This window comes from Varanus komodoensis, unplaced genomic scaffold, assembly GCF_004798865.1.
Source record: "Varanus komodoensis strain SLA01 unplaced genomic scaffold, ASM479886v1 scaffold7_1, whole genome shotgun sequence".
Classification (NCBI taxonomy): Eukaryota; Metazoa; Chordata; class Lepidosauria; order Squamata; family Varanidae; genus Varanus; species Varanus komodoensis.
The window spans coordinates 11,716,610-11,742,520 of NW_025336479.1; the positions used below are offsets into that span (position 1 = coordinate 11,716,610).

Sequence of the window (25,911 nt, forward strand, 5' to 3'; positions counted from 1 at the left end):
CAAGACCTGAACATGGCATCTTTTTCATGTTCTCTACCACTGAACTATTGCACTCTCCTCACTGGGGTGGCCACTGTCCCTCCCATTTCTCCTCTTTTCACAATTCCCGGTAACAAAGACATTTCAGCAAGAAATAACTTCACCCCAGTTATCTTTGGGTCTTCAACACCCATCTGGTCAAAGCGGGAAAGAGCATTGCTAACTGGGTCATGAATAGCCAACCCTGCCATTTTAAATTTGAGGACAGCTGTCGGAAGAAGAGAGAAGCAAAGGATGTTCTCCATGCTTAGATGCATTTGTTTTTACAGTGGCACATAGATGGATAGAAATCCTACAGTTGGTTATGTACTCAGACCTGTCAAAATATCAGGGCTCTGTCTGACTCTACTTGCTGACCCAAATTTATTTTGTTGCAGTTATTTAGGAGTTGACAATCATAAACTGACCCCTAAGGACAGAGGCTAACTGGCATACATGGCAGAGCCCTTGGAAGAAAGGTGCAAGTTCCTCTGACTACTTTAAAATCGTGTTAGCCAAGCTTGTCATATCAGTTCTTCCACATCGCTCTTTTACTCTTTCTGTACCCCTTAATCACAAAGAAATATTCACCACCGCCTGCAGTTCCAAGAAATCATATTTTCTTTATTGTTTTAATTTTTTTGTAACTCAACAAGTTTCCATTTTTTAAATATTTTTAAAATTTTCATTATTATATTTTTTCTGTTTAATGCACTCGACCCAAAATTGGTTTGGCATGTTGAAAGAAAGGGAAGGGAACCCAAAGACAGAGATATGGAAAGGAAAAAAGGCAAAGTGGACAAAAGCAATGGTGTGGAGATAGAAATGGATCAGCACCAACCTGTAGAAGGGGGACATTGCAGGACCAAGGAGGGAGAGAATGAATCGCAAACCTTCCCAGCAGGCCCTCGGCTCTGGGGCACGGGCCTTCATGCTGCCATTCAAAAGGCACAGCTTCACTGGTAAACCTGGAGGGAAATTGAACTGGGAATGACAGTGGAGGCTGGGGGTGGGGGCGGGGGCCGCTTCCAAGAGGCAGTGTGGCTTGGAAAGAAATCCAGCCCTAGGTTCGGTCTGGGGAGTTTGCAGCCATTTCCTGTTCTGCCGCCAAGCATCCCTCCCTCTTTGCATCCATTTCTTCTTCCTTCGCAAACACTTCCCTGCGTCTGCTGGGCCTGGCAGAATAGTTCCCCCATCATCACTGGCACGGTAGAGAAACAGAGTTGGCCCCAGGTGTTGCCAAGTGGCCCTACAGATAATAGTTTAAAATCATTTAATGGCACCACTGCACACAGACGTAAGACAGACAGTCTAGGGCACACTGCCAAGATCTGAACGAGGCGAGGAACTGCTTGTAAAAGGAGCCCCTAAACATCAGCCTTAGCCAACCGGAGAAGTCCCCGTACAAGGTCATGTGAAAATGGACTCCCCTTAAACAGGGAGGCCCCATTGCTTGGAGCACACACCTTGCCTGTGCAGTTTGGGGAGGATGGGTGATTCTCCACTTTTGATAGCTGCTGGTTGATGGTTCAGGCTTTATAGCTGTCCTTTCACAGAGTTTGCAAAAGAACCATCCTTCCTCCTCAGAAATGAGGGTTCTGGAGGCAGCCTGAGAGTTCCTGGCAGAGAATGGAGTGCATTTTACTCCTGCACAAGAGGGGTTAGGGCGTGAGTGCCACTGCTTCCAATAAGTAAGCTCGGAGTGGCTTTTAGAGCAGCAGATTCTGAGTTTAAAGTTGCCCTAGAGGTAGTGCTGTCCTGAACTAGCTTATGCATAAGTGCCCCCCATGGTGGCTTGTAGACAGCCAGTGATACAGAAGACAGGCATGGCCCAGATGGGTCGTGGAGTTGGTGAGGCACAGAGGCCCGTTTCCCCAACCATCTTTAGAAGAATGGGAATCAGGGGCCATATCCTTGTTGGAGATGTTGCTCTATACTTTCCTTGCTATTCTGGCCTGAAGGCTAGAGGGGAGTAAATTTGGGCTAACTCACCCATTTGCTTTCATTGCACCAAGGCAATAATGGTGGATGGCTCTGGACAAGCTAAAAGGAATATTTTGCTTAAGTGAGAGGAACTCATGGGTTTGCATAAGTCTTAGATGAAAGGGGGGAGAAAGAGAGCTGTAGTCCAGAGGTTTCAGCTTCATGGGTTACAAGAAAAAAGGGAGTGCTGGCTTTGCCCAGGATGGCTAGCATTGTAAACCAAGGGGGTGTGAAAACTCCATCTGAGGGCTGAAAGCTCAAGGGACGTCTTCCAGTTCAACCCCATGGATTTTGTTCTATTCTCCCACCACTCAGTCACGCACACATCTGCCTGTCCACTATTTGGCCCCACAAAAGCATATTTTCCTCTCATAAATATCCTCCTCAGCCTCATCCTGGCTGGTTACTGCTTTTAGCCCATGAAAGCCACATTCTGTTTGTCAAACAATTTGCTCAGGGGAGGATAAAATTGACAAATTCTTTGACATGCATGGAATGTGGCTCTGTGGCATTGAAAGGACAAGGATATTTACAAGAGAGAGAGTGTGTGTGTGTGTGTGTGTGTGTGTGTGTTGGGGGGGGTCTTATTTGCACAGGGCAGGTAGAAAAATGTGTGCATCTGTGCAAACTTCAAGATCCTTCCTGAATTTTCACAAATGGCAGAACCTGGAAAAAGGACTATTTCCCTTTGCCCCAGAAACTGAAAAATAAATAAATAACAACAAACCATGACAGCCTGCCTCTGCTTACTGGAATGTAAATGCTGCAGAATCCCATCAGGTTTGAACAGAATGGAATTTCCAGCACTGCTCAGCCCCAGCTTTAGGCAACAGCAGGAAAGGAAGCCTATGCAGATCTCTCCTAGGGAAGCCCTTGCTTGGTCTGGCCATAAAAGTGACTCCCGAGGGTTCACAGTGGACCAGGAATACTTTCTAACTATCCTACTCATGCTATTTTCAGGATTTTTCATTCCTTCTGTGATCCCCAGATTGAGACTTCAGTGATCTAAATTAAATATATGAATATAACACAGATGAACTCTGCACAAAAATACAGCCAGTCCATCAGTCAGCGCAGGCTCGAGGCTAGACACCTCTGCCCCCCCCTCAGAACGGCAATGCCACAGACACTGGAACCAAAACGCCTGGGCTGGCTTAGCAATATCATGTCCCAGGGCCTGCTGCTGGACCAAAGTGGGAGCATCTGTACCATGCGGACTCAAGGAACACCCTCAGGAGCAAACCGTGACCCTGTTTTAAGTTGGACTTCCCCAGCCTGGTGCCCCCAGAGAAGCATTGGACTACAACTCTGATCTCCAGCGGCCATGCTGAATACGGAGGATGTGAGCTGTAGTTCAATACATCCCGTGCAGCATTAGGCTGGGGAAGGCTGCTCTTGCATCCAGCGGTGAACTGGAAGGGTCTGTTAATATCATTGCTGGATATGAACAGAAGTTCTATTCAGCTGTTGAAACTCTAAACCAAGTTAATGGGTAGAAAATGGGCCAGCAAAAGGATCTGGGGGATTGAATGACAAATTCAACAAGATCAGCCTTGCTTTAGCAGTTAAAAAACCAAACCCCAGCAGATTCCATTGAGACTTAAAATAAAACAGAAGCACAATGCCATAAACCAATGATGCATCCATATTTCGAACACAATATGCATTTTCATTCAAAAAATGAGATCGCAGAAAATAAAAGGTTCAAAAAGGGGTAGCTAAAATTACCAGAGAGCTGAAGTGTCTTCCTTACAAAGAAAAAAGAAAAGTGCTGGACTAGGATTAGGGGATAAAGAGGTTTTCTAAACTGATGAACAGTGTATGCAATCAAGAAAAAGTAGCCTTTCAAAATAAATACAACCCAGGCACGGTTTTTAGTTTGTTCTCTTGGTTTTTTGGTAATATGCGTTGTGGGGTGTTCTCTATCCTTCATTCCTCAGGACTGGACTAGGTAAATCCAACCTCTATTGTGAGAACTAGCTGATCGAGGGAAGAAATTGTGGATAAAAGGCTAGGAGAGGAGGGTCCCAGCATCAACACAATATCCTTAGGGAGCTGCTGAGCCTGTTCAATGTGCCAAAAGCTAGTTGAGAGCCCCTGTTCTAATTGCCTGCAATGGCCCCAACATCAGGGGCATTCCGGGAAATTTAAATGGCAGTTCCTTTACCATCAGGACGACTCACAGCTTCCTGGGAGTGTTGCTGCTATTGATGCCAGTGGTGAAGTCTTCAGAGGGGGCACTGATAGGCCACCAGAAGCTGGCCTTGAACAGCCCCTGGAGGGGCATATGTTCCCCGCTGTCTCCTTCACTCCAAACTTTTTGGCTGGCAAGGGTGCTTCTCCACAATGTCATCCTCCGAGACAGGGCTCTCAACAGCCTCACCAGCAGCCTAAATTTGCACTCTGTGTGTGTGTGTGAGGGGGTGCCTAAGCAGCTTTCTCAGATTCAAACGCTAATGCTTTGCACTGAGATAAGTGGTAGCAAAGGAACTGGGCAATGATAAAATGCAAAGGATGCAACTAGCGAGAATCTGCATTTATTTCATACTGATGAAGACCAACACCTATCTCAGCACCTCCAGGCTGGGAGCATCTGGGCTGATTCCAGAAACTAGATGCTAAAAGCTCCTCCCCTCATAGCTGCTACTCTACTAGAGCTGGCCCCCTTCCCCCATCCTTCTCATGCCAGGACAGATCACAGTGTAACATTGATATTCAAATTTGTGGATACCTTCCTCCAAATTAAGTCCAAATCTCAACTGCAGTGTGAACCTCTACTCACAGCTAACCATAAGCTGGAAAGTGCAAAACCTTGAGGCTGTGCTGCTAAATACTCAAACCTCTATAGCGTCATTCGTAGAGGGGGGATGGGGGCAGATATGTCTTTGGTTTTGTTTTTAATATGAGGTTTCCAAATGGAGGTACCTCTTGGTGATAATGCCAAGGAGGTTCCTGAACACAGGGCCTTCCTTGGGCCAATGCAGCAAATGCAAGTGGGGTGAATAAGGCCATCTGGTATTGGGAGAGGATTGATCAGAGCCACAGTTTGGTAATGGGGCAGAGAGAGGAGGGTAGGACCTTGTCTTTACAAGGGTATGGCAGCTACCTAAGAAAGTGAACAAGATCGTTCTGGACCAAGATCAAAAGAGTGGTAGGAAGGAGTCTGGGCAGACGGGTGTTCATCAGGAACCCCACAATATCCTTCCAACTTTCATGGAATGATTACTACAACCAAAGCCCCAAACTCAGTCCCCCATGCCCTTTGAAAGAATGACCCAATTATAAAATGCTGAACACTTTAGAAGTCTCTTGCAGATGTGTGGTGTGGGTTGGATAGAAAAAAAATCTGCATGGAAAACTCTGAGCAATTCTACCAGAAACCATTTGCCCAGATGCTAAAAGTCATTTGCTCAAGCTCTGAGCTCCAGGGCAGTATTAGCTTGTCTTATTCTACAGTCATACAGTGTATTATATTCTACTCCCCTGTTGTTATTGGCTGTGCCCAACTGCTCTTTGGGTTCTTGGCAGAAAAGGACAGATCAAAAGGGAAAATAGTCAACCCTCTCTTTACCAAAAACAATTAAGGGGCATCCCTGGGTGCAGCAAGTATGCAGTATTTAGGGGAAGACACCACGTGAACAGGCCTAGTCCAATGACAACAGAGCAGCTAAAGCAAATTGATCCATCCCAAGGGCATCAGGGTTCGGCTTATCCACTGATGGAAAAGAAGACAGGGGCTCTGTTGCCCCTGCAGAGAGCAAGCTAGAATTGGGTCCTAGGGTTCTTCTTTCCCACCCTTGCACAGCGCAGAGAAGGGAGGGAGCAACCTACTCCAGGGGAAGTGCGCCTCTAAAAATGCCAGTTCATTTTTTTGCTTCTCTTCTCTAGCTGGGAGAGGACAAAAAAAGTAAACAAAACGAAAACAAAACAAGCATTTGGGGCTCCCAATAACAAAACCAGGAAACGTCTGGCCTGAGGGTTTCAAGTAAATACAAACTATGTGGTTGCTTAAAAAACAAACAAACCGAGAACAAAATGAAAGCACACTGTCCCCGCAGAAATTCTTATAAGCAAAGGGTTATTCTGGACCCAGGGGCACTGCAGAATCACCGCATCTTTGGGTCTTGCAATAAGAACGTGTGGTGTTTTTTTCTTCCCCACCCACAATTCCAAATTGGCAGTTAATGAAAAAATAACCAACTTCATGTAGAGATGTATGAAAAAGGTACCTCATCTGGCAGGAAAGGGGAAATGCTTCATTGTCACAGAAATGACGCAGTATATGCTATATATTACATAAAAATTGTGCCAAAATGTTTTTCTTTTTTGATTGTAAAAATCTGCTCTTGCTGGGTCTCCCCGTCGTCTTCGTCAAAGCAGGGATTTTCTTGTCCCTCGCATGCTCCCATTCCACGCATGGGGCCAGAGCAGAGCTGAGTGCCATATATCTATACATATTCTATAGATATAGATATATTTAAAACCCAGATAGAAAAGTTCCTTGGTTTTGTTTTGTTCCTCTTTTTCAAGTGAGTAAATCAATTCTCTTTTCGTTGTTGTTTTTAGGATTTCATATTTACAGCATTTGAACTGGTATCACATCCCCCCTGCCCAACCCGCTTGGACCCCGCCCACCGCCCGCCCCAGAGATATGCTGCCTCCAGGTGAGACTGGCTGCTTCCCCCAGCCCTCTCAGGGTGAGAGCCGGTGAGGAAAGTCGGCGTTGTGCTTGAAGAGGGAGATTTGCTATTTCTTTTTCCTTTGGGGAAAAAAGTGCAGTCTGGGTTAATGTTTTGTTGCTGTTTTTGTTTTGTTTTTTGTCATTTTTCTGAAGGATGGATCCATCTAGTTTGGGGGGAAAAAAGAGTTCAGCACTCCTACTTCTCCCCATATGGTCCCAAATATGTTCTGACGGCAGCCATATTTGCATTGCAGATACTCCTGACATTTGCTTCTTCGTAGGCAGGAATGAAACAGAAGGAAGATTAGCGTATTCTTCTTGCATCTCGGTGAAACGCTGGAGTAGGAGCTCAGCAGGCCATGTGGGGGACTGATGGAGCCAAGTTAGCAGATGACACAGGAAGAAGTGCCCCACTCCATCCTTCCTCCTCTCAGTTTTGTGCGATTTTATTTCAAGCTGGGTGGCCACACCAAAGCAACTATGAGGGGAACAGCCAGCAAATGCAGCCACCAAAAGAAAAGAAAAGAGAACAGAACAGAACAAAACAAAACAAAATCTAAAGGTAGCCACCTCAGTGCTGCTTCCTCCTCCTTCCCCAGAAAGAATGGTGCATATCAAACATTCCTATGCGGGCTTTGGAAAGCAAAGAAACAAAGGAAGCGTTCCTGCTGTCCTGCCAATCTGAAAGAAACAAGGAACTTAAATGCAAACCCTGTTGATAAACTGTGGGCAACCAACAAATACTGGGAGGCAGGTCCTGGGCTTCGCATCACTGGAGCAACTCCTTCCTCCCTCCCCACACATCACACCTTTCTCTCTCACTGATTATTTTTTGGCAACAGTCGCAACTAAGCCCCAACAAGGCCCAAGTGCCATAAAGGCCCTGTTCGTTCCTCAAGATCTGGAAAACAGGCCAAGAAAGTCAGGGGAAGGGGAGGGTGGAGAGCAGGTACTGAGCCAGGGGGCAGGGCATTTCCCCAGGTGCCCCACTTTCTGCATGGGGCACCCTCATGGCTTTGATTTTTTAGTCACATAAAAACCATTATTATTTCAGCTTTTAAACTTTTTGCAATCTGTTGTTCCTCCCCTATTCTCTAGGAGGCATTGTCAAAATAAGTCTGATCCTTTTGCTTAGATACTGCTCTCTTTCCTCCATTGCATTTGCCTGGAATGAAACCGACATAACCAAATTGGCAATGTGTCGTTTTCTGTTTGGAAAACTAACTGGAGGGAAGGAAGGCTGGACAAAATGGCTGCCCACCCCCTGGGAGAAGCCTTCTGCCTCAGCTCTGTCTTCCACTTCCTCACCTCCGTTCCTTCCCCAGCCCTGCTCCATTCTCTTCTTCCCCACCCTTTCCTTCAGGAAAAAATGAAAATGTTCAGGTCACGGCAAGGATGCCGCGTTGGGGCAGGGAGGCATGGTCCCTCAGTCCCTTTTCAGCCCCTCAGAGGCTGGTCACCAGCTGCATTTGGCCATCTCCCTCCACTGCTGGGTTTTCTAAGCTTCCGGGGACCAAGTAGCCATCATTGCTGGGTCTCCGGACTTGGTAGTAGGCCTGGAGCTGGTTGCGTGGCACCAAGGCTGGCCGGTTGGTGTAGTAGATTTCATTGATGGCTTGGGCATGAGGAAGCACTTCCCCAACTGCCTCAGGGCTGCTGTCCGGGTATGGGGAGTCCCTCAGGTTGGTCATACTGGTGTACAAAGAGTCCCTGTTGGGAGAAGGGGCTTGGCCATCACCCCCCTCTGTCAGGTCAGCTGTGCAGCTCTCCGACTCCTCCAGGTCGCTCTGGTAGAGGATGGACTGTGCCCGCTGAAGCAAGAGCGGCTCCTCTAAGGCCTTATACATGAGTTCAATTTCCATGTTCTCCTCATGGGTCAAGGAAGGGGCGTCAGGCACAATGGCATCATCCTCATTGTTGGCACCCCCTCCCCCTGCTACGACATTGGGAGGGGGAGGGGGCCCAGGGGGGTTGGAGGTCTCTGTGGAACCCCCACCTCCCTTGGCCACACCACTGCCTCCCCCCCTCAAGTTGTTATGGACCAGCTCAGAGATGATCATTTTTTCAAAGGCCGCAGCATCACTCAGGTTGCGCCTGCAGTCAGCCATCTTGGTGCCGTCAGCTGGAAAGTCACCACTGCGAAGGGAGTAGCTGTTATTGAAGTTGCCATTGAGCGGGAGGGTGTCCATGCCACAGGCGTCTCGGCTGTTGTTCAGGGGGTGCTCTGTAAGGTGGGGGGATAGATAGGAGGATTAACAGGGGAAGAGAGGAGGGAGGCCGTCAGCAACTGAGGAGATCGGGGAGTGGAAGCCATCGCTCGGAACGGAGACACCCGTGGTCAGCTGGTCTGTCCAAGTGCAATGTATGCAAGACAAAAACACGCCTGAGCAGGATGTAAGATGCATTACACCAGTGCGCAAGAACTTATGGCTGAGCATAAGTGTGCGTGGAAACCATGTGGCAACTGTTACCCAGAAAAAGTACATCAGAAAGGATGGTAGCACTGAACATGGCTGAAAAAGCAAGGAGAGAGAGGTGAATCTGATGCTGGTGTCAAAAGGATAATTTATTAATGCAATGAACAGGACTTCCCATGTAAGTGGCATCAAAAGCCACTCCCACTCTGTTGGAATTCTGTAAGGTCCTCTCTCTCCAGAGGAACCCATTCCAGTGCAAACATAGATGGGATGGAGAGCAGGCTCCGAGCAACCGGCCAGCTCTGCTCCACTGCCTTGCTCTTCACCAGGGTGCAGAAGATGCCAGGGAAAACGTTCAGAGCGCCACCCAGCAGAACGAGTGGGAGGCCAGCCCAACCTAGTTCAGCTGCTTACTGTGTTTGCAGGGAAGTAAAGTAACACGCTCAGGCTGCAGAGAGAGCCCCCACCCCTGTTGCATTCAGGGTCTCCAGTTACCTAACTGAGCGACTTAAAGGAGAAGCCCCTGCTACACAAGGTACCCCCTCCTTGCTCTTGCCAGCTGCACCACACTGAGCTTTCAGGAAAGCATCCAAGTCTTGTTTATTTGGGCAGCAGCTGGTTTTGCATAGCTGGGAAGCGCCTTTGCTCCTGGAACAGACAAAGCTCAGATGTTTTCCCCAAAGCTCAAAGTTATGGCTGCCTTTCTCTCTCTAAGATCAAGCCAGAGTCTACTCCTTTCTAGTGGATTTTAAAATGAGGATAGGAGGAGGACTTTGATACATAAAATAATCATAATGCGTGAATTGGGTCTCAGAGTTCTTACACTACAAGAATAGATTGTCCCTTGAAGAAGCTGCATTTATGTATTGGTATACTTTGCATGATTTTGGCTAAGTTTTTTTAATCCACCCAGCACCAGTTTGCAGTTTCCTTTCTCTTTTTGCTGATTTGAGTGCAAACAAGCACAGGATTCAGCTGCATGTGTGTGATGTATGCGCACAAGAGAGCGGAAGCATTTGTGGGTACAGAGGGAAGGGTGTGCATGTATTAACCGGTTTGTTAGGAGGCGCCAAGGTCCATGTATGCACGTGTGTGTGAAGGTGAGCACGAAATGATCATGGAGACGCAACTGCAGGGCAATGGGAGACGAGGACAGCCAAGTGGGCATGCCTGCTTCAGCCACAAGCACTATGGAACAGGCAGGTCGTGGCTTGGTTAGTGGAACAGCCCTGCGGAAAGGTGACCGCACCACCTGCCTCTGCCCAGAAAGGGAGCCATCTGGGACGCACCTGTCAGGTACAGGGTGGCTAGTTCATCAAGGCAGGGGCATGTGGTAGGCGACAGGGCCCACTGTTTCAGCCCAACATGCAGCGATGGAAAGGGAGGGTATTCCGCAGCTCTGCAGGTGCTTTTGGCGCCATCTAGTGCCCACAGCCAAAACCACATGAACCACGCTGCCTTGCCGCCCATTGAGAAATGGGAGCTGCAGAGGCCAGGAGTTCCCCACCTGCCCCACTCCCACCCTCCCTATAGTGCCCCTGCTGCTGACAGGTGCAGCTGCGCACACCCACCACTTGTTCGTGTCTGTGTTGTGCCCACCCCCAGCCTGCCAGTTAAACTAGCAATGAAAGAAACATTACTGCGAAATGGAACTGGAAAGGAGGGACGTACTGGACTCTCGGAAGCTCCCTGCAGGCAGCACCATTTAGAAGAGGAAGAGAGAAGAGAGAAACAGAGTTACCCATGTGGCCAGGGTCGAAAATGCAGTTGAGAGATGCGGCTTTGGTCCTCCCCGTGGCCACAGTGCGGTAGTGGGGACATGCTTGGCATCTCCTGGTAGGACTGGGGAAAGGCTCTGCCTAAAACCCTCGCGGGTGGCTGCTGAGATCTATGCAAACAACACCAGTCACTGTTGCCAATACGGGGCGAGATGGAACGCTGTGCTAACGCGGCATAAAAGCAACTTCTTATGCACCGGAGGAAGTACGAGGAACGCATTCACAGCCAGGCTGTCTGACTCTTTTCTCCCAGTGCCCCCAGCTTTGAGAAATCACTCTTTAGGAGGTCCTCTGCTGAAATTGCAGGCATTCTTCTCACTTTCTAGCCACTCCTGCACGCACACATTCAGTAAAGCAAACATGTAACGGAGCGCGCACACACGTGCGTGTGTGTGTGGGGGGGTGCACAGTGCGTACGAAACCCTTATCTGATCTGGGCCATCAGCCCAGAAGGGAAAAGAAGACCTGTCCTCCAGGATGGTTGTGGTCTTACCTGGAGAGTTGAAGACAGGAGGTGAGGCAGGGTTGAAGCCCACGGACTCAGCAATGAGTGTGTTGTAGGGACTCGTCCCGCCCCGTGTCTGCAGCACGGGGTTGGTCAGCAGGTGGTTCCCCATTGTACCTGCAAGAGGCAGTATTAGCAAGCGTGACAGCACTGCACAGGTGGAGCAGGACTTGGGCCCCAAGCCTGAGTAGAGGAGGAGGAGGAGGAGGAGCCCTCTTGGGAAATGTCTCCCCAAGTGAGGAGAGTGAGAGTGGCGGTCACCAGAGACAGCTGAGAAGGAGAAAGCTGACCTATTCAGAGAAACCAGTCCATGGTGGGAAGTGCTGGGCAGGGACCTTTCCTACGGGCTTGGGAGGCTGGCATGCATGCGCGGGTCTGTGGCTGCTCCACTAAGGCTGGACCTATGGGATGGCGCAGGGTCTCTTCCCTGGGCTGGCTTCTCATCTCCGCTGTGTGTGCTGGAGCATGTTCCCATCCTGCAGCAGGAGCGGGTGCTGGAAATGCTGGGAAAGCCGCAACTTGCTCACCTCTGTTAAGGGTGGGAGTGCTGTTGAGATCCCCTGCCATGAAGCTGGACTCTGTTTGTTTCCTTACAGTATCATTCCACATTCTCCGGATACGGCTCTGAAAAGAAAGCTCCGCTTGGGTTTCAGAGGGCAACATTTCCCAGCCTTGCCCTGCATAAAGCCCGAGGCCTTTAGAAATCTTTCCCACAGCTCCAAAAACCTCAGTGCTGCAAGGGAGCACCACAGCCCCCATGTTCTGCTGCCCTCATACCTGCGTCCCTGTGTAGTAGCGGTTGTTGCTGCGGATGGCTGAGGTCTTGAGGGAGCCCAGTGTGGCTCCAGGTGGGCTCCGCAGGCAACAGGATGCGTGCCGCAGGCATTTGCTAAATTCCCGGTGAACCTGGTGTGGGTCAGGGAGGAGGATCAAGGGGGAAAGAAGAAATGCACTGACCCAGCTTCATAAGGGCCCTTCACATTCCTTCCACGTACACCACTGCTACTCTCAGCCTTTCATTCACAAACCTCACCTTCATGCAGTACTAGGGCTGCAGTGTTTAATCAATTAATTGGTTAGATCCAATTTCTTTAAATTGAGAGAGGAAAAGGTGCCCTGACTAATAAGGCACATATGTGAGTGCTTATAAAAACTGAAGATGGCAAGTGCAGTTTTTAAAGGAGACATTCCCTCTTTTTTCTCTCATGAAAGGAATGCCTCCTCTCTGATTATGCTTTTTCTCTCTCTCTCTCTCTCACACACACAACTCTTTTAAAAGCAAAGGAAGCACTGTTCTTATTCATATGCAAATGTAATCAATTAATCAATCAGTTCATTAACTAACCACTCTGCCCAGAGGCAGAGCTCAGAAAGGGGCATTGGACATCTGAGCCTAATTGCAAACAGTGTGGAAAGAATCGCGCAAGTTGCCTCTCTGAGGTCAGAAGACTGGCCTCAGTGTGAGGGCAAAGAGGGCATTCCAGTGGGCCGGTGGAGGAGGCTGGAGAGGCTTGCACTGCGTACATGCGAAGCATCCTCCAGCCTCCTTCCTCCTCCTGCGAAGCACTTTGATTCGACGGGTCTTTGCCACTCTGGACTGTGCCCCAAGAGTGCTTTAATCAGGGTCAGGCCGGCCCCATGCCATGCTGTTGACTTTGGGCTCCAAGTCCTTTGCAGCCTGCTCAGAGGCCCCAGGAATTCCAGACACACGATCGAGATTGTCAGCCCTGCCCTCCTGACTTCAGCACAGGCCCTTCTTCTGCACCCGACCGTACTAATTGCTGAGGTCCCTGCTACTCAGAGCCCTAGCCTAGAGAGGCCTTTCAGTTCTGGCCCACGGCTACTCACCTTTTTCTGCAGTGCACAATGAAACACGAAGATGAACATGCCCTGGAAAGCATTGAAGGTGGTGAAGAGATAGGCCATGACGATAGACTCCTTGTTGATGAAGAGGAGGCCGAATGCCCAGGTGAGGCCCAGGAGAAAAAGGAGAGTGATTGCGCCAAGTGCCCAAGACCTGATAGGAAAACACCCATGGGTTCAAGGTGAACTTAATAATACTGGTTCTTCACCTGAGAAACAGCAGGCTCATGTCTCCCTGCTCTTGTGCTATTAGAAATCCCTGTGCAATACCTGGCATAGAAAAAACCAGACAGCAAGGAAGTGGCTTATGAAAGGATGGGGTTTTTGTGTGCTCTTGAGCAAGAGACCCTCCATGGGACCAACCTCACCTCTCCTGGCACTAGCTGCTCTTGCGCCTCTTCTTCAGCATGGCTGCCTGCTTCTATTGCCCCTCCTCCTTAACACTACCGACACCATGGTGAGAGACACCATGAAAGGAAGAGGAACAAGCAGGTTGCGACGGTGCAGAGGAAGTGGATTCCGCAGAGCTCTTTTTGGTGGACCCCTGCTGAAACGGGGGCCCTCAGCAGGTGCCCAACCACATGTGCCCTGTGACACTGTTCCTGCTCACAGCCTCTGGTGAACTGGAGCCATTGACAGGATGAATTACGGCTTCTAATGTAAATTCCATGGCAGAGGAGCACATCTGCGCCAGAGGCCAAGAGGGAATGGAGCTGGAATGGCTTTTCTAGTGCCTTTGTTCTACGACAGTTTGAAGCAGTTTTGGACGGGCTCTGCATTGCCACCAACTGTTCAAGGCCATATTGTCAAGCTGCATGATCTTGCTTCACCGTTTCCATATGTACCCAATGAGGAAAAGCGAACCATGAGGTTGCTTCTTCTCCTGTGCAAATTTTCATGCCTTTCACCTTTCCCCAAATGCTCATGCTGCTTTTATGTTGAGTTGATTCATTGTTTTTTACCTGGCATGCAAACCAACTTACAAAACCAAAACAAACAAAACATCAGTGTGATCTTGTGCAGGTGCTTGAATTACAGGTGCTTAACTTCAGGGTTGTGGAAGTGGGGGGATATATATATTGCCAATTTCCACCAACAGGAGACTAAGGCAAAAGAAAAATGAATTCTGAGACACAGAAATTGGTGTTTTCTGTTTGCTTTTGGGCCTCAGACCTGAAAGGAGTCCAGAATGTGTCCACACCAAAATCTCCATGTCACTCCACAATTTCATCATCTCAGCAGTAAAAGTTAGAGTGGGAAGAGCTGATTAACTATTACTCTTCTTAAACAACTGGTAGCCAGACATCTCTGCAGAGGTACGGCAAGTCACCCAGAGATCTAGCAGTAGTTTCCAATCTACTTTCTGAGCACCCCTGCCTTAGACTCCAATTGACTTCATTGGGATTTAAGTGAAATGTGTCTGGGAGAGTAGCCTAAGACAATTGCATTTAGCCATGACATTCACCAGCATGAAAAGTAACAACAGAATCAATATTTCTTATCTGGTATTGTGCTTCCAGCAGCACAGCCTTGCTACCAGTAGCCCAGGTATTAGGGAGGAGAGGAGAAAGGCAGAAACGGGTGACGGGGGAAAGACGATGGATGAGGATAAGCCTTTGTGCATTATGTTGGTGCCCCCCACAGCCCCTCAATGTGGTGCCCTTCCCCTCTCACTGTGCCAGCATTGGACTCCCTGCTGGAATCCCAGAGACACTGTCGGGGCAAGTAAAGGGGCAGGTGCGAGGAAGAGCTGTCCAGATTTCAGTGCCGGATAAACATGCACTAACAGGATGGGGTCAGGAGGCTTTGCTTAGTGACAGTCCCCCCCGTGCCCCCCACCCGAGTTCTCGGGCTGTCAGCAGTGCCTGACAATGCCGATCCCCAACACTGAGCTGACTGGTGGCAGAGACAGCTGTCCTCTGTCTTTACTTTGCTTCCCAAGAAAGAATATGTGAGCCCTGCCTTTTCCTCCTGTATCAGGACTGCTGCTAAGAACGTAAGAGTGAACTAGATAGAAAAGATGTGGGAATATGGGGACAGAAAGATTGGCAAGGTAGTCAGCCTGTGAAAAGGGAAGCGGGGGGGGGTCTCCCATTATACATTTGCGATGGATATTAGGCGCCATACTATTTGCTACAAGGAACACACAGACAGAAGCATACTGGTGTGTCAGCAATATAACACAGGAATATATTATGCATTGTCCTTAATTCAAAGAATGATTGATTCAAGCTTATAGTACACCAAGACCTGGAAATGCCTTCTCGTTTTTATTCTAGGGATACTCATAACCGCAATTACAGCCCTCTTCAGAAGGAATGCCTGCCTGCTGGACGGCTGGGACCACACTAATGGTTCAGTCAGTTTCTTTCCTGACACGCACGCTGGCTTGACCTGTCCACCCAGTGCCTGTACCTACAGCGCAGGCACAGCTGCAGCCGAGGTATGTTTATGTGTGTGACTATTGTAAGGCGGGGTAATTCGACTGGCCCCATTCCCTCCACAAGTGTGGATCCAAGGTGCCAGCATTTTTTCTGAAAAGGGCCCCTGCCTTCATTTAATGTCGCCACTCTTAAAAAACATAAAGAAAATGGGGGAGGGGATGCACACAGTGCAAAAGAAGGCAGACAATTTTCAAGGCATTGAACAGGAAAACATAAGAGAAAGGGAGGGAAAGAAATATTACTAGGGCTCACAAAACAGCAGGGTACTGATAGAGTGGGGAGGGGAAAGCTTCCTGGTATTTAGCACTTTTTTTAAAAAAGAGGTTTATAAACATTTCCACACTTGAGTGGAATAACAAGTAAGTGCTCAGACTAAAATGAAAGAAATCTCCCGGAATAAAATGGCAGGACCACACAAGCGCCACGCAGTAGGAGCGAGATCACAGGCACTCCCCAAATGGTGCCCATGAGGCTCCTGCAGAAATTCCTTCTGAGTAAACATGGCTAGGACAAGTATCCTTCCGCTGCCATGGGACAGCTTAAGTCAGGTCTCCTGACAATCATCGTTGACAGGAAGGTAATAAATATTAGAAGTGCTCTACTGATATTTATAGCATATTGATGTAACATGTTGATGTGTTCATTCTGACTTGGGAATTTGATGAACAGCTGTACTGACAGCTAAAATAAACAATCACGAATGCAGAAAGCAGGTTGACAAAGCACATCAAGAATGAAGAAATTTACTGGAACATTCCAGTAAATTAGTTAAGAAAAGAAGGATTAAACAAGCATGTAAGGGGTGAGCTAATAAATGAAAACCATTGTTATATTTTTGGTAACAGTGTTAGCAAAAAACTACTCTGTCAATTAAGGTTGCAATCCTAAAAGTAGTTAATCTGGGAAAAAATCCTGTTTAAATGAATGAGGCCTATGCCACGTGTATGTGGTTGGCCTGTAAAGAATAAGATCAAAATAAACTTTGTGAGAGATTATCTGCAAATTAAGGTTTTACTAGCCAGGACGTGGATTTCTGTGACCGGAACCCCTGAAGCCTTATTCTGCAAAGAACACCGTGTTGTGTATGGCTTGGGGCAAGGTCACCGCATAGGCAAGCCTGCCATAGGCATTGTCCCAGCACTGGCTCCATGAGTCTCATATCTCAACCAACATTCCCTGGGTTAGCTGTGAATCAAATTAGAACTTTTCAGCTCTCTCCTTACTGGACTCCTCTGAACCCATGGGAGACTGAGCTGCTTCTCCTGCCCATACTTCCCAGCACCTGCTCCAGCTTGTTTTAAGCGCTATTCTAGCTTGGTAAGAAAAAGTAAAGGTTGTTTATATAGCTATTAGCATTTGCTGAACTCTGCATTTCTCAGCTTCATCAACGTTAAGCTAAAGGTGTTTTTATCTTAAGTCAGCATTAACCAAGGTGTGCCCTCCCACCTCTGGATTACTCTATAAATGCATGTAAGGAGATGTGAACCTGGGAGTGACACATGGCTTTTGATTGTCTGGTATCTGAAGGCCCCTTCCAATAAGCAGAACCCTTTCCAGATTCTTGCAGAGGGGCACAACTCTGACCGCCCACCTGAGCTGATTCAAACAAAGTGTCATTATTCTTACCTAACTGAAAAAATATGTCTAACTGTATTAATCTGAGAAGGGAGGGATTCCTGTAATGTGGTTAAGGATTTGTTCTCCTGTATAGGAGAATGAAAGCTGGTTTCACTGGAGCCTTTACAGTGTTACAGCTTGAAAATAACCCTAAATCGTTATTATGATATATCTTCAACAGCTGACCAGCAGCCCCAGATCTTCGGTGGTCTAATCAGACAAAAGCTTCATGATGTTACCCAGTGTAACTGAGCATGCTGGAGGGACCACATCAGCCCTGGACACCACTCCGTGAACTCATACTTTTTACACTCAGTTCTGGGCCAGAAGCAAGAAGTTGCCACCACTGGTAGATGAGGAGCCCCTGTCCTGGGGGCTGAGAAATGAGCCTGCCCTTTTCCACACTCTGGAATGCACTGGCTTTGTCCCAACAAACTGTGCAAAAAGAACCAAAGGCAGAAGAGGGATAGAGAGCAACGGAAGTGCTTTTACATGAGTTTGAGGCAGGGAGATGTTGGGATGTAGACCAGAGTATCAAGAGGAATCAAAACATAAACTCACTTGATGTTGTCCAGTCGGCTGGAATCAGGCTTCAGGACAGAGGTGTTGCGGATCATCTTATGGAGAGTGATCATGAGGAATACCAGGTTGATCTGGGGGATGTGCACAGCCGAATGTGAGCAGAAGAAAGGGGATCCTTTGCCCCATGGCAGCTCCCTTTCCCTGCTTGTGTCTTTCCCAGAGCCATGCTGGGCTTGGCAGGGACCCCAAGAGGAGGGATGAGCACCATAATTTGCTTGGCACTCTTCTAAGCTCTTAGAAGCAAAGGAAGGTTTGAAGGGTTGGAAAGCGTAAGAGCAAGGATGTGGGTGCTCTGCCCACCTGTGTCTCTGATTTGGCGGCTGTTGAGGGAAATCCCTGTGTGTCTGTTCCCAAACAATCCCCAGTGACTGTTGGGAATGAACGAGGCAGTTGTTCCTGTGCGCATTTCAAGGGCAGGGGGACTTGGGAGTCTTTGGTGGTGTGTGTGGCGGGGGGGGGGGGGGGCCCTGGGAAATGGGGCCTCCAGATTTTGAGATGGAAGAGGCAGGAGGGTTTATCTCAAAGCCGTCTTCTCTTCAGGCAGATATTGGGAATAGCCACAGTCTCTAATGGCTGAGAGGGGGTGTGGAAGAGGAGCCAGATGAGCCTGGTACAATTGACCCCATGGCATGGCATCAGGAGAGAAGGGCTAGCCAACTAGAGGGCGGCATACAGCCAAGAGCTGGCCCTTCTCCAGAGGGTTCTCAGGGTTAGTTTCTAGTGTTGGTTCAAAAACTGCTCTGTGCATGCTCAGAAACTCCTTCTCTGCTGATTATGTTTGGCTGGATGTACAATGGAGAATAATGAGCTTTTGCCAAGGAACAGTTTGTTGGTTTGAAAGGGGGGAGGGGGAAACCTGGTTTCTGACAGCAGCTGACTCACCACAATGACAAAAGATACAGGTCCAATGAAACTCCAGATGAAGTAGTTATCTACTCGAAGCCAGCATCTACCAAGACAGAAGGTGTCCAATCAAGGCAGAAAGGGCAGCAGGCAAACAAGGTTTGCTTGCTTCCCAGTTTGTTGGCATGCAATGATACTCCCATAATTTCTCTCTCAGACCTGCACTCTCAGATTCTTCCTCCCCGCCTTCCCTCATGGACCCCTACCCCTGCCACATTCCCCATCTTTCGGTGCAACATACCTAATTTCTAACAGAAAGAGAGAGATGCACTTGCTTGCCTCTGAATTCCTGCAGCCAGGTCCTTCATCTTTCATTTCTATTACTGCCACCCATCCTCCTTCACCTCCCACTCTCTGTACTCACGCTTTGTCAGTGCCATAGCTGCGGTAGTCGATGGCGGCAGCAATGCCCACAACCAGGGCAGGGAAGCAATAGCCACCCAAGTAGTAGTACTTCTTGCGGGAGTATTCGCTCTCAAAGACCTCGACTAGCATGAGGTAAAGGTGGATGGCCTCCAGGCACATCCAGGAGAACGCTGCCAGGAAGAAATAGTGCAGCAGGCCTGCAAAGATGGGGCAGGCAATCTGGAATGGAAAGTGTGAGAGGGAAGATTCCCATGAGCAGAACCCCTCTTTTTGGAAATTGCATATTTAAAATATTTCTGCCCTCTCTTTCTGCCTGAGAGCAGGTCTCCAGTGAAAACAAATACAGCACATAGGAAACCGTACTAAAAGGATAAGACGACAACAGCAGTGGTGGCTTGAAAAAGTGCTGCCCTTTAAACATTCTGCACTGACTATCTATCCATCCATCCATCCATCCATCCATATATCTATAGCTTTTATATACCATCCAGCTACTAGCATCTCAGGACGGTATATGCAGGACAATAGCCCCACATCACCAGTACATGAAGTTCATCCCTGGGTTTCTTAGACAGATGGAGAGAGCCTGTGGTTCCTGGCTGGAGTGTTGGATTGCAGCTTCCAGCATCTGCCAGCCAGCCTGGCCATGGCCTGAGCTGCTGCTACACTGGATATGGGACAACTGTTTAGATAAGGGTGCCTTCCTCCAGACTGACATTTTGGGGAGAGGCAATAAAAGAGAAAAGTGGAACTCTGCTTCCATCCTATAAGTGTAAGGTAGGATAGGTGACTTCTTCACCTGCTTGAGCTAAGTAAAACCTGAAGAGGTAACATCTGGAAATCTATATCTGCTGCCTAACGTTCCTTGAGTATGATAGCCAGGCCTCGGTGGGATTGTATCCCCAGGAAACTGGCCTCACTCAGGGTGGCTTGCTGCTGTTGCAGTGCTTAGCAAGCCCACGAGCCCATTGGTCCCTGTGAGATCTCCATGTGGCCCCCGGTGAGTCTCCCAAGTCCCTCCATGTGGAAGAACATCCCATGACAACTTTGCCTTACTTGGGAGGGGACTGTCACGCACCTCATATTGTGTCTTATCAATGCCGATGAGAAAGAGGAGCTCAGTGATGAAGAGATTGATGCAGAGGTTCTTGTGGATGGTGTTGCGGTCGGTCTGCAGCCCACGCAGAAAGCAGAAGGTGGAGATGCAAATGGCCAAGCAAACCAGGGAAATCACAATGCCCACCCATGTGATGACCGACAGCAGCAGCTCATTGATGCGGCCCTGGTACTGAAAGGAGAAGGAGAATGAGGCTGGGCAGACACAGCTTCCCTCTCCTGCAGTGCACCCTCCCCACCACTGAATTCAATACCCTTGGCACTAATTTACTGTCCTCACCTACTAGATGATCTCCACTGGATAAGCTGCCTAAATAAGGACTGAGCGAATCCTTATTGGCAACAGGAAAGGACTAACACCCAACATTTCATGTCAGGGCAACTGCTGCCCTGATTTGGGATCTAAATAAACAAGCACAAAGGCTCAGAGTGCATAATGAGCTGGAAGGATGGCAGAAACCCATTTACCTCCCCCTCCCAGCCTGGCACATCCCCATCTCCTCCCCGCTCCCACTATCCACAGGAGTGATATTCTTACAATTTCACGATGGGCCATGAGCACAGCAAAGTTGGTGAGATGGCTGCATGCGCAGGTGGTGTGGGTCTTGTTGGTCTCCACCAGCCGGCAACCCTGTGTGGACCAGTAACCCATCATGGAGCGCTCTGAGTAGTTCCAGAAGGAGCAATTGGCATTGAAGTGGTTCTTGTCCTGCATGGAAAGAAGTGTGCCTGTAGGAGTCATCAATAAAGTGAGGGGCGAAGCCAGGGCAGTATTGGGACATGAAGCTCAGAGGAGAGGGAACACAGAAAGGAGATTTCATACAGAAAAAAGGGAATGAACTGATGCACAATCAATTCAGAGGTGCTTAGAACATCCATGGCAACACAAAATCCCCAATGCACGATGTAAGCAAAGACGGAATGCAGATCCCCACATACCAGAGTTTGTATGTGGGGGGTAGCACAGAAGGGGAAAAGGGTACCTTCACCTCAGGTGTCATACTAGCCTCACCTCCAAGTGGGAAAGGGTGAAGATGACCGGATCCATGAGGAAGACACGGCTAGATTCCTTGTTGATGGAGGCAGCGATAACTTGTGAGTTGACAACAAGTGAGGGGCTAAGTGGGCCAACCTCACTACCCAGCTTGATTGTGGCATTCTCCGTTGAAAGGAAAAATCCCAGATTGTTGTAGAGGATGAAGACAACCTTGACCACCCCTGAAGAAAGAAGAAGGGAGAAAGGGAATCCGGGCCTTATCACTGAGGCACCAGCAGAGAGCAAAGGCAACCAAGGGAGCAGTATAGGTAAATACAATTCCCAACACACTTCAGGAAACTCTTCACCAAGCTGCTGAGGGGCTCTTCCCTCCTCAGTGCTGGAATCTTACCATTCCGACTGTTTTGCTTGATGGTATTGGCTGACAGCTGGATAGAGTTTCTGGTGGTATACTCATGCGGAAACACAATGTCTGGCACCTGACCTTCTGTGTTCAACACTGACACCTCTAGCACTGCAATGAGAGGTAGGAGTGAGATGAGTAAAAGCAGTAACCATAGACACAACAGGATCCTGGACAGTTTTTAACATTTCCTTTTTAGCTGAAAATAAACTGGCTTCGTAATAGGCACAGCATGTAACTTTCACACGTTACCTCATCTTTGGAATACCAGAGCAGAAGCGGGGTGACTCTTTCAGGCTCTCTTTCAATGTGCTAATTATATGTTCCGGCCTCCATCTTTACTTTGCCACTGCTAACACTATATTCGGTGATAGTCTGTTTTGTTTCTCACATATTGCTATGGTGAAGTAGTGTGCTAAATGCAAAAATTCTGTGCCAGCATCTGTACCACTCCCACTTACTTTGATTTTTTCTTCCACTCATTTACGGATTGCTGTTTTCATTCTTTATCTAAATAGTGAGAGCTATTTTGGAATTTTACTGCTTGTTCTGCAGCTCTGGTGTCATTTAATCCAAGCAGCAATGAAATACAGGAGAGGACTAGCAGAAAATTTATTTTAATACCTTTTTTTCTCTAGAACACTGGGTTAAGTTTCGTTCTGGAAACAAAAGTAAGTTTTCCGTGAACTGCTGGGGAAAGGTATCCATGTATAGTTCTGCTTACTAGAGTTTTCTATACACAAGGAGATTGGGTCATAAAATCATCATTGTCTGCATTCTCTTACAGTGCTGGCCAAGACAGTAATGCTTTGGTAGGTCGCTCCCATGAAATAAAATGATGCTGTTGAAAGGTTTGACAATAATTTAACTAATGGATTCTATCTCATTAGTGGTTAGCCAATGCTTGGGGTGTGAGAGGGTGTCTCCACCTTCAGTAGGGCTGGCCAGTAGGGCTCAGCCAGTTTTACTGTCTTTGCCTCAGTCTCACTTTCTACTATAACCAGTTCCTTCTACTTGTATAAGAGCCAAACAATTTTCCATGAACATCAACAGATATGAATGTGCATTCTTAAGCAATGGAGTACCTGTCAGTACTCCGGATGCCAGTACATGTATGTCCCCAAAGAAAAGCTACGCTGCAAAGCTAGCGGGCCCCTCACAGGACAGGTGAAAGTTCACAGAGAGAAGAATGTTTCTGGTTGGCAGGAGGGCACCAGCTCTCCTGCTCCTACCATTTGCACTCCTTCCCATCAGCTCTAGCATGATTCCAGCCCTCTCTTTCCCTCCCTGTGTCTTCTCTGTCCTTCTTCACTTGCTTCAGGAGTTCGTATCATGCTTCTCCATCTGCTGCCCAGGAGAAGACCCTCTGATATCGCACCAGCTATGTAGACCATCTGGTTTAATTTCTCCATGGCAACACCATCTAGCTGGGGTGGTGGCTTTTGGCACCTTTCACCATCTTGAAGCTTTTGTTAGCTGTAGCAGCAGAGCGATAAGTATGTGGTGTTGTCCAGGTGTGGTGAGTAGGCAAGAGAGGAAGACACTACATACTTCACCTTCCCATTCTCACCCAGGAGCAGGTTACTAGGCATTCTGAATGCAACAGGACTTTTTAATTCCAAGATGTTTTTCTCTACTCTAAGCTGCTACGCGGATTGAACTGGAAAGGATATGAATCTTTACATTGCTTCCTTCCCAGAAGGATTCCCAGAGTCCTTCTCAGAACCTAAGTTACATGCCTAAGTCACATAGAAGCAGAGGCAGGCAACAAATTGTCCCACTCTAATAGGCAATAGAACAGGGACAGAATCTTGCGTGCTCACACATTGCATTTTCATGCGCACATGCACACATGCACGCACGCAGACACACCTTCCCCCCAACTCAGTGGGGAGAGCATTTTGCACTTCCTCCCTGGAGAAAAGCAATTTAAAATGGTGTAAACAATGCACTGTTCCCTGGTTATACAGTACTCCAGAATGTGATTGTTCTATGAAAGAGAGCACACGGAACATTCTTCTTCCAGCCTTCTTCCTGTGTGCAGCCGTGCTCATGACAACCCAGGGACAATTTACAGTGAGCAGTAGAATCAGTGGGTACCTGCAGTGGACCATATAGGAGACTTCCAAGGGTCATGTACAGTCCATGAACTGCCATCTTGAAGTAGTAGAAGACAAAGAGATGGCATTCAAAGAGAAAGGTGGCTTTGATATATAATGATTGCCATTTCTATCCCTCTTGTAAATGTAAAAAGTGCTTTGCAATTTTCAAGTTTATCATCACAACAACTTATTTAATTAAGCTGGCTGAGACTGATGACCAGGTCAGCTTTGTGGCAAAGAACACACATGCCAAATGCATACATTCCTCTTTTGCTCTTCTGCCTTAATCACACTGACTGTTGACAGGCTTCTGCAAGTAAAGGCACATGGTGAACTGTACACCTGTGAACTTAGTATATGGAATGGCGCACAAGAAGAGTGCATGCAGTTTCCTGAATGGAAGCAATACACAAAGAGGAAAATTGTCTGTCCAATGCACCAAGCAACACATGAAAAGCTCACTTTTCCATGGAAGCTGCAGACATATTGTAAATAACTAACCTAGGAGGTATAATTCAAGGAAGGAAATGACTAACAGCACTTTTCCCTTTCCTACTTTACAGCCTGCATTTACTGTGTCCCCCTCCCTTCACATAGAGAGCTTTGGCCCTGTGCATGGCACATCCACATTCCAATACCTCCTTTCAGAGAAATGCTGGTTTTTGCTTGGGATGCTGCGTAGGGGAAGCTCTGCAGCTCAGTTCCCCTGCTCCCTGTTTTGTTCTTGAACAGGACAGGAGGCAGGCATCTTTGACTTACCCACATTATTCTTAGCTGTGATAAAACGGGCTGGCTCTTTGACGTTGTCAGCCAGCAGGAAGGCACCCTCCTCCAAGATGTCAAGCAGCATTGTGGCTGTGTGCACCTGCTCTGTGGCATTCATGTCTTTCCACGACTCCAGTGCCTCAGGTCGCAGCAGGTTGTCCACTGTCTCCACCACAGCCTGGAATTACATGTAGCTGTGAGGATATGGAAGCACCCCACTGCCCCCCCACTCTTTTGTGCCCTGGAAGGCACAGAGGCCACATCCCCCTCACCAAAGCCCCCAACCTGGCCCTCTGGGGTTCTCCAAAAGAACATTCATTTTCCCTGCAACCACTCCCTTTCCCTCCAGATACAAATCTTCAGCTGGCTTCTGGGGTTTTGCAGAATCTTCTCCACCCCACCCCAGTTCTAAAAGATGAAATGGCTATCCTTAGACTAAGTTACTGGCAGTAAGCACATTAAGGTAGAATATGCTGTTATTTTTAGTATTTCTAGAATTTTAGTCCCAGCCCTTTTGCCTTGGCTCTACTCACCTCTAGACAGCAGTTTCCAAAAATGTCTCTAAAATTAAATTTGGCCCATGGACCTTTAACATAATGTAGTACAGAATCCAGCCTGTACTATACTGAGGCTGGATTCAGGCAATGCAACAGACCATGGTGTTTTTGGTTTTACCACTGTTGCTTTGCCACATTGTCTGAACCCAGTTATGGTATCTTACCATGATTGAGAAATAATGGTTTGTTCTATAGTTTCTCTGTACCATTATGGCTTGTTGTGTTATCTGAATCCAGGATTATGGTTTCCATGGTTCCAGCATGTAATTACCACAGAATCTTCTGGAAAGAGTGGCAATTTCAGGTGCTGCTCCAGCCATCTGGCCTCTATGTATGGACCAATGAGGAAGGGGCAAGTGACACAGCCAGGGAGTGATGCACCTTGGGATTGAATTTCAGGCTCAGTGGCTGAATAGTTTCACTGTGTCAACAGTGGGAACCCTGAGCAGGGAGCAGGGAGGATGGAAACCATGATTACGTAGTCCATCAGGTAGATCACAGTAAAAAACAAAAAACAAAAACCTGCAACCAGAGTTGCCTTTTGTGTGGTGTGAACACAGCCTAGGTCAGCTAGGAATCAATCTTCTATACTACAACCTCCTCTCAAGGAAAAAAGACATTAATATATACTGTTGTGTGTGTGTGTGAGAGAGAGAGAGAGAGGAGGAGGAAGAGGAGGAGATCATGCATAATCCACAATTTCATTATGCCCTTACCCCACTTTTTCTTCTTCTTTATTTAGATAACTAAACAGGAAGCCCAACCTATCTGCAGACATTCTCCCTCCTCAAGTTAGAAAATAGGCATAGCAGCT

General features: G+C 47.9%; 1 protein-coding gene across 8 annotated transcripts in view; it reads right to left on the bottom strand.

The window, feature by feature from the left end:
- Window positions 1-621: 621 nt before the first annotated feature.
- Window positions 622-25,911, bottom strand: part of ADGRL1 (adhesion G protein-coupled receptor L1) — a 145,443-nt gene continuing 120,153 nt past the window's right edge. For 3 of the 8 annotated variants that reach the window (XM_044453591.1, XM_044453594.1, XM_044453595.1), the window contains 14 exons: window positions 24,535-24,718; window positions 21,662-21,784; window positions 21,286-21,491; window positions 20,812-20,982; window positions 20,236-20,445; window positions 19,156-19,376; window positions 18,771-18,837; window positions 17,868-17,959; window positions 13,231-13,399; window positions 12,160-12,288; window positions 11,910-12,006; window positions 11,371-11,499; window positions 10,771-10,788; window positions 622-8,906 (listed from right to left, as the gene is read on the bottom strand). In XM_044453591.1, coding sequence (XP_044309526.1) covers window positions 8,128-8,906; window positions 10,771-10,788; window positions 11,371-11,499; window positions 11,910-12,006; window positions 12,160-12,288; window positions 13,231-13,399; window positions 17,868-17,959; window positions 18,771-18,837; window positions 19,156-19,376; window positions 20,236-20,445; window positions 20,812-20,982; window positions 21,286-21,491; window positions 21,662-21,784; window positions 24,535-24,718 — 2,595 coding nt within the window. In that variant the 3' untranslated portion in view covers window positions 622-8,127. The other 5 variants (XM_044453593.1, XM_044453596.1, XM_044453599.1 and 2 more) reach the window with 3 other exon arrangements.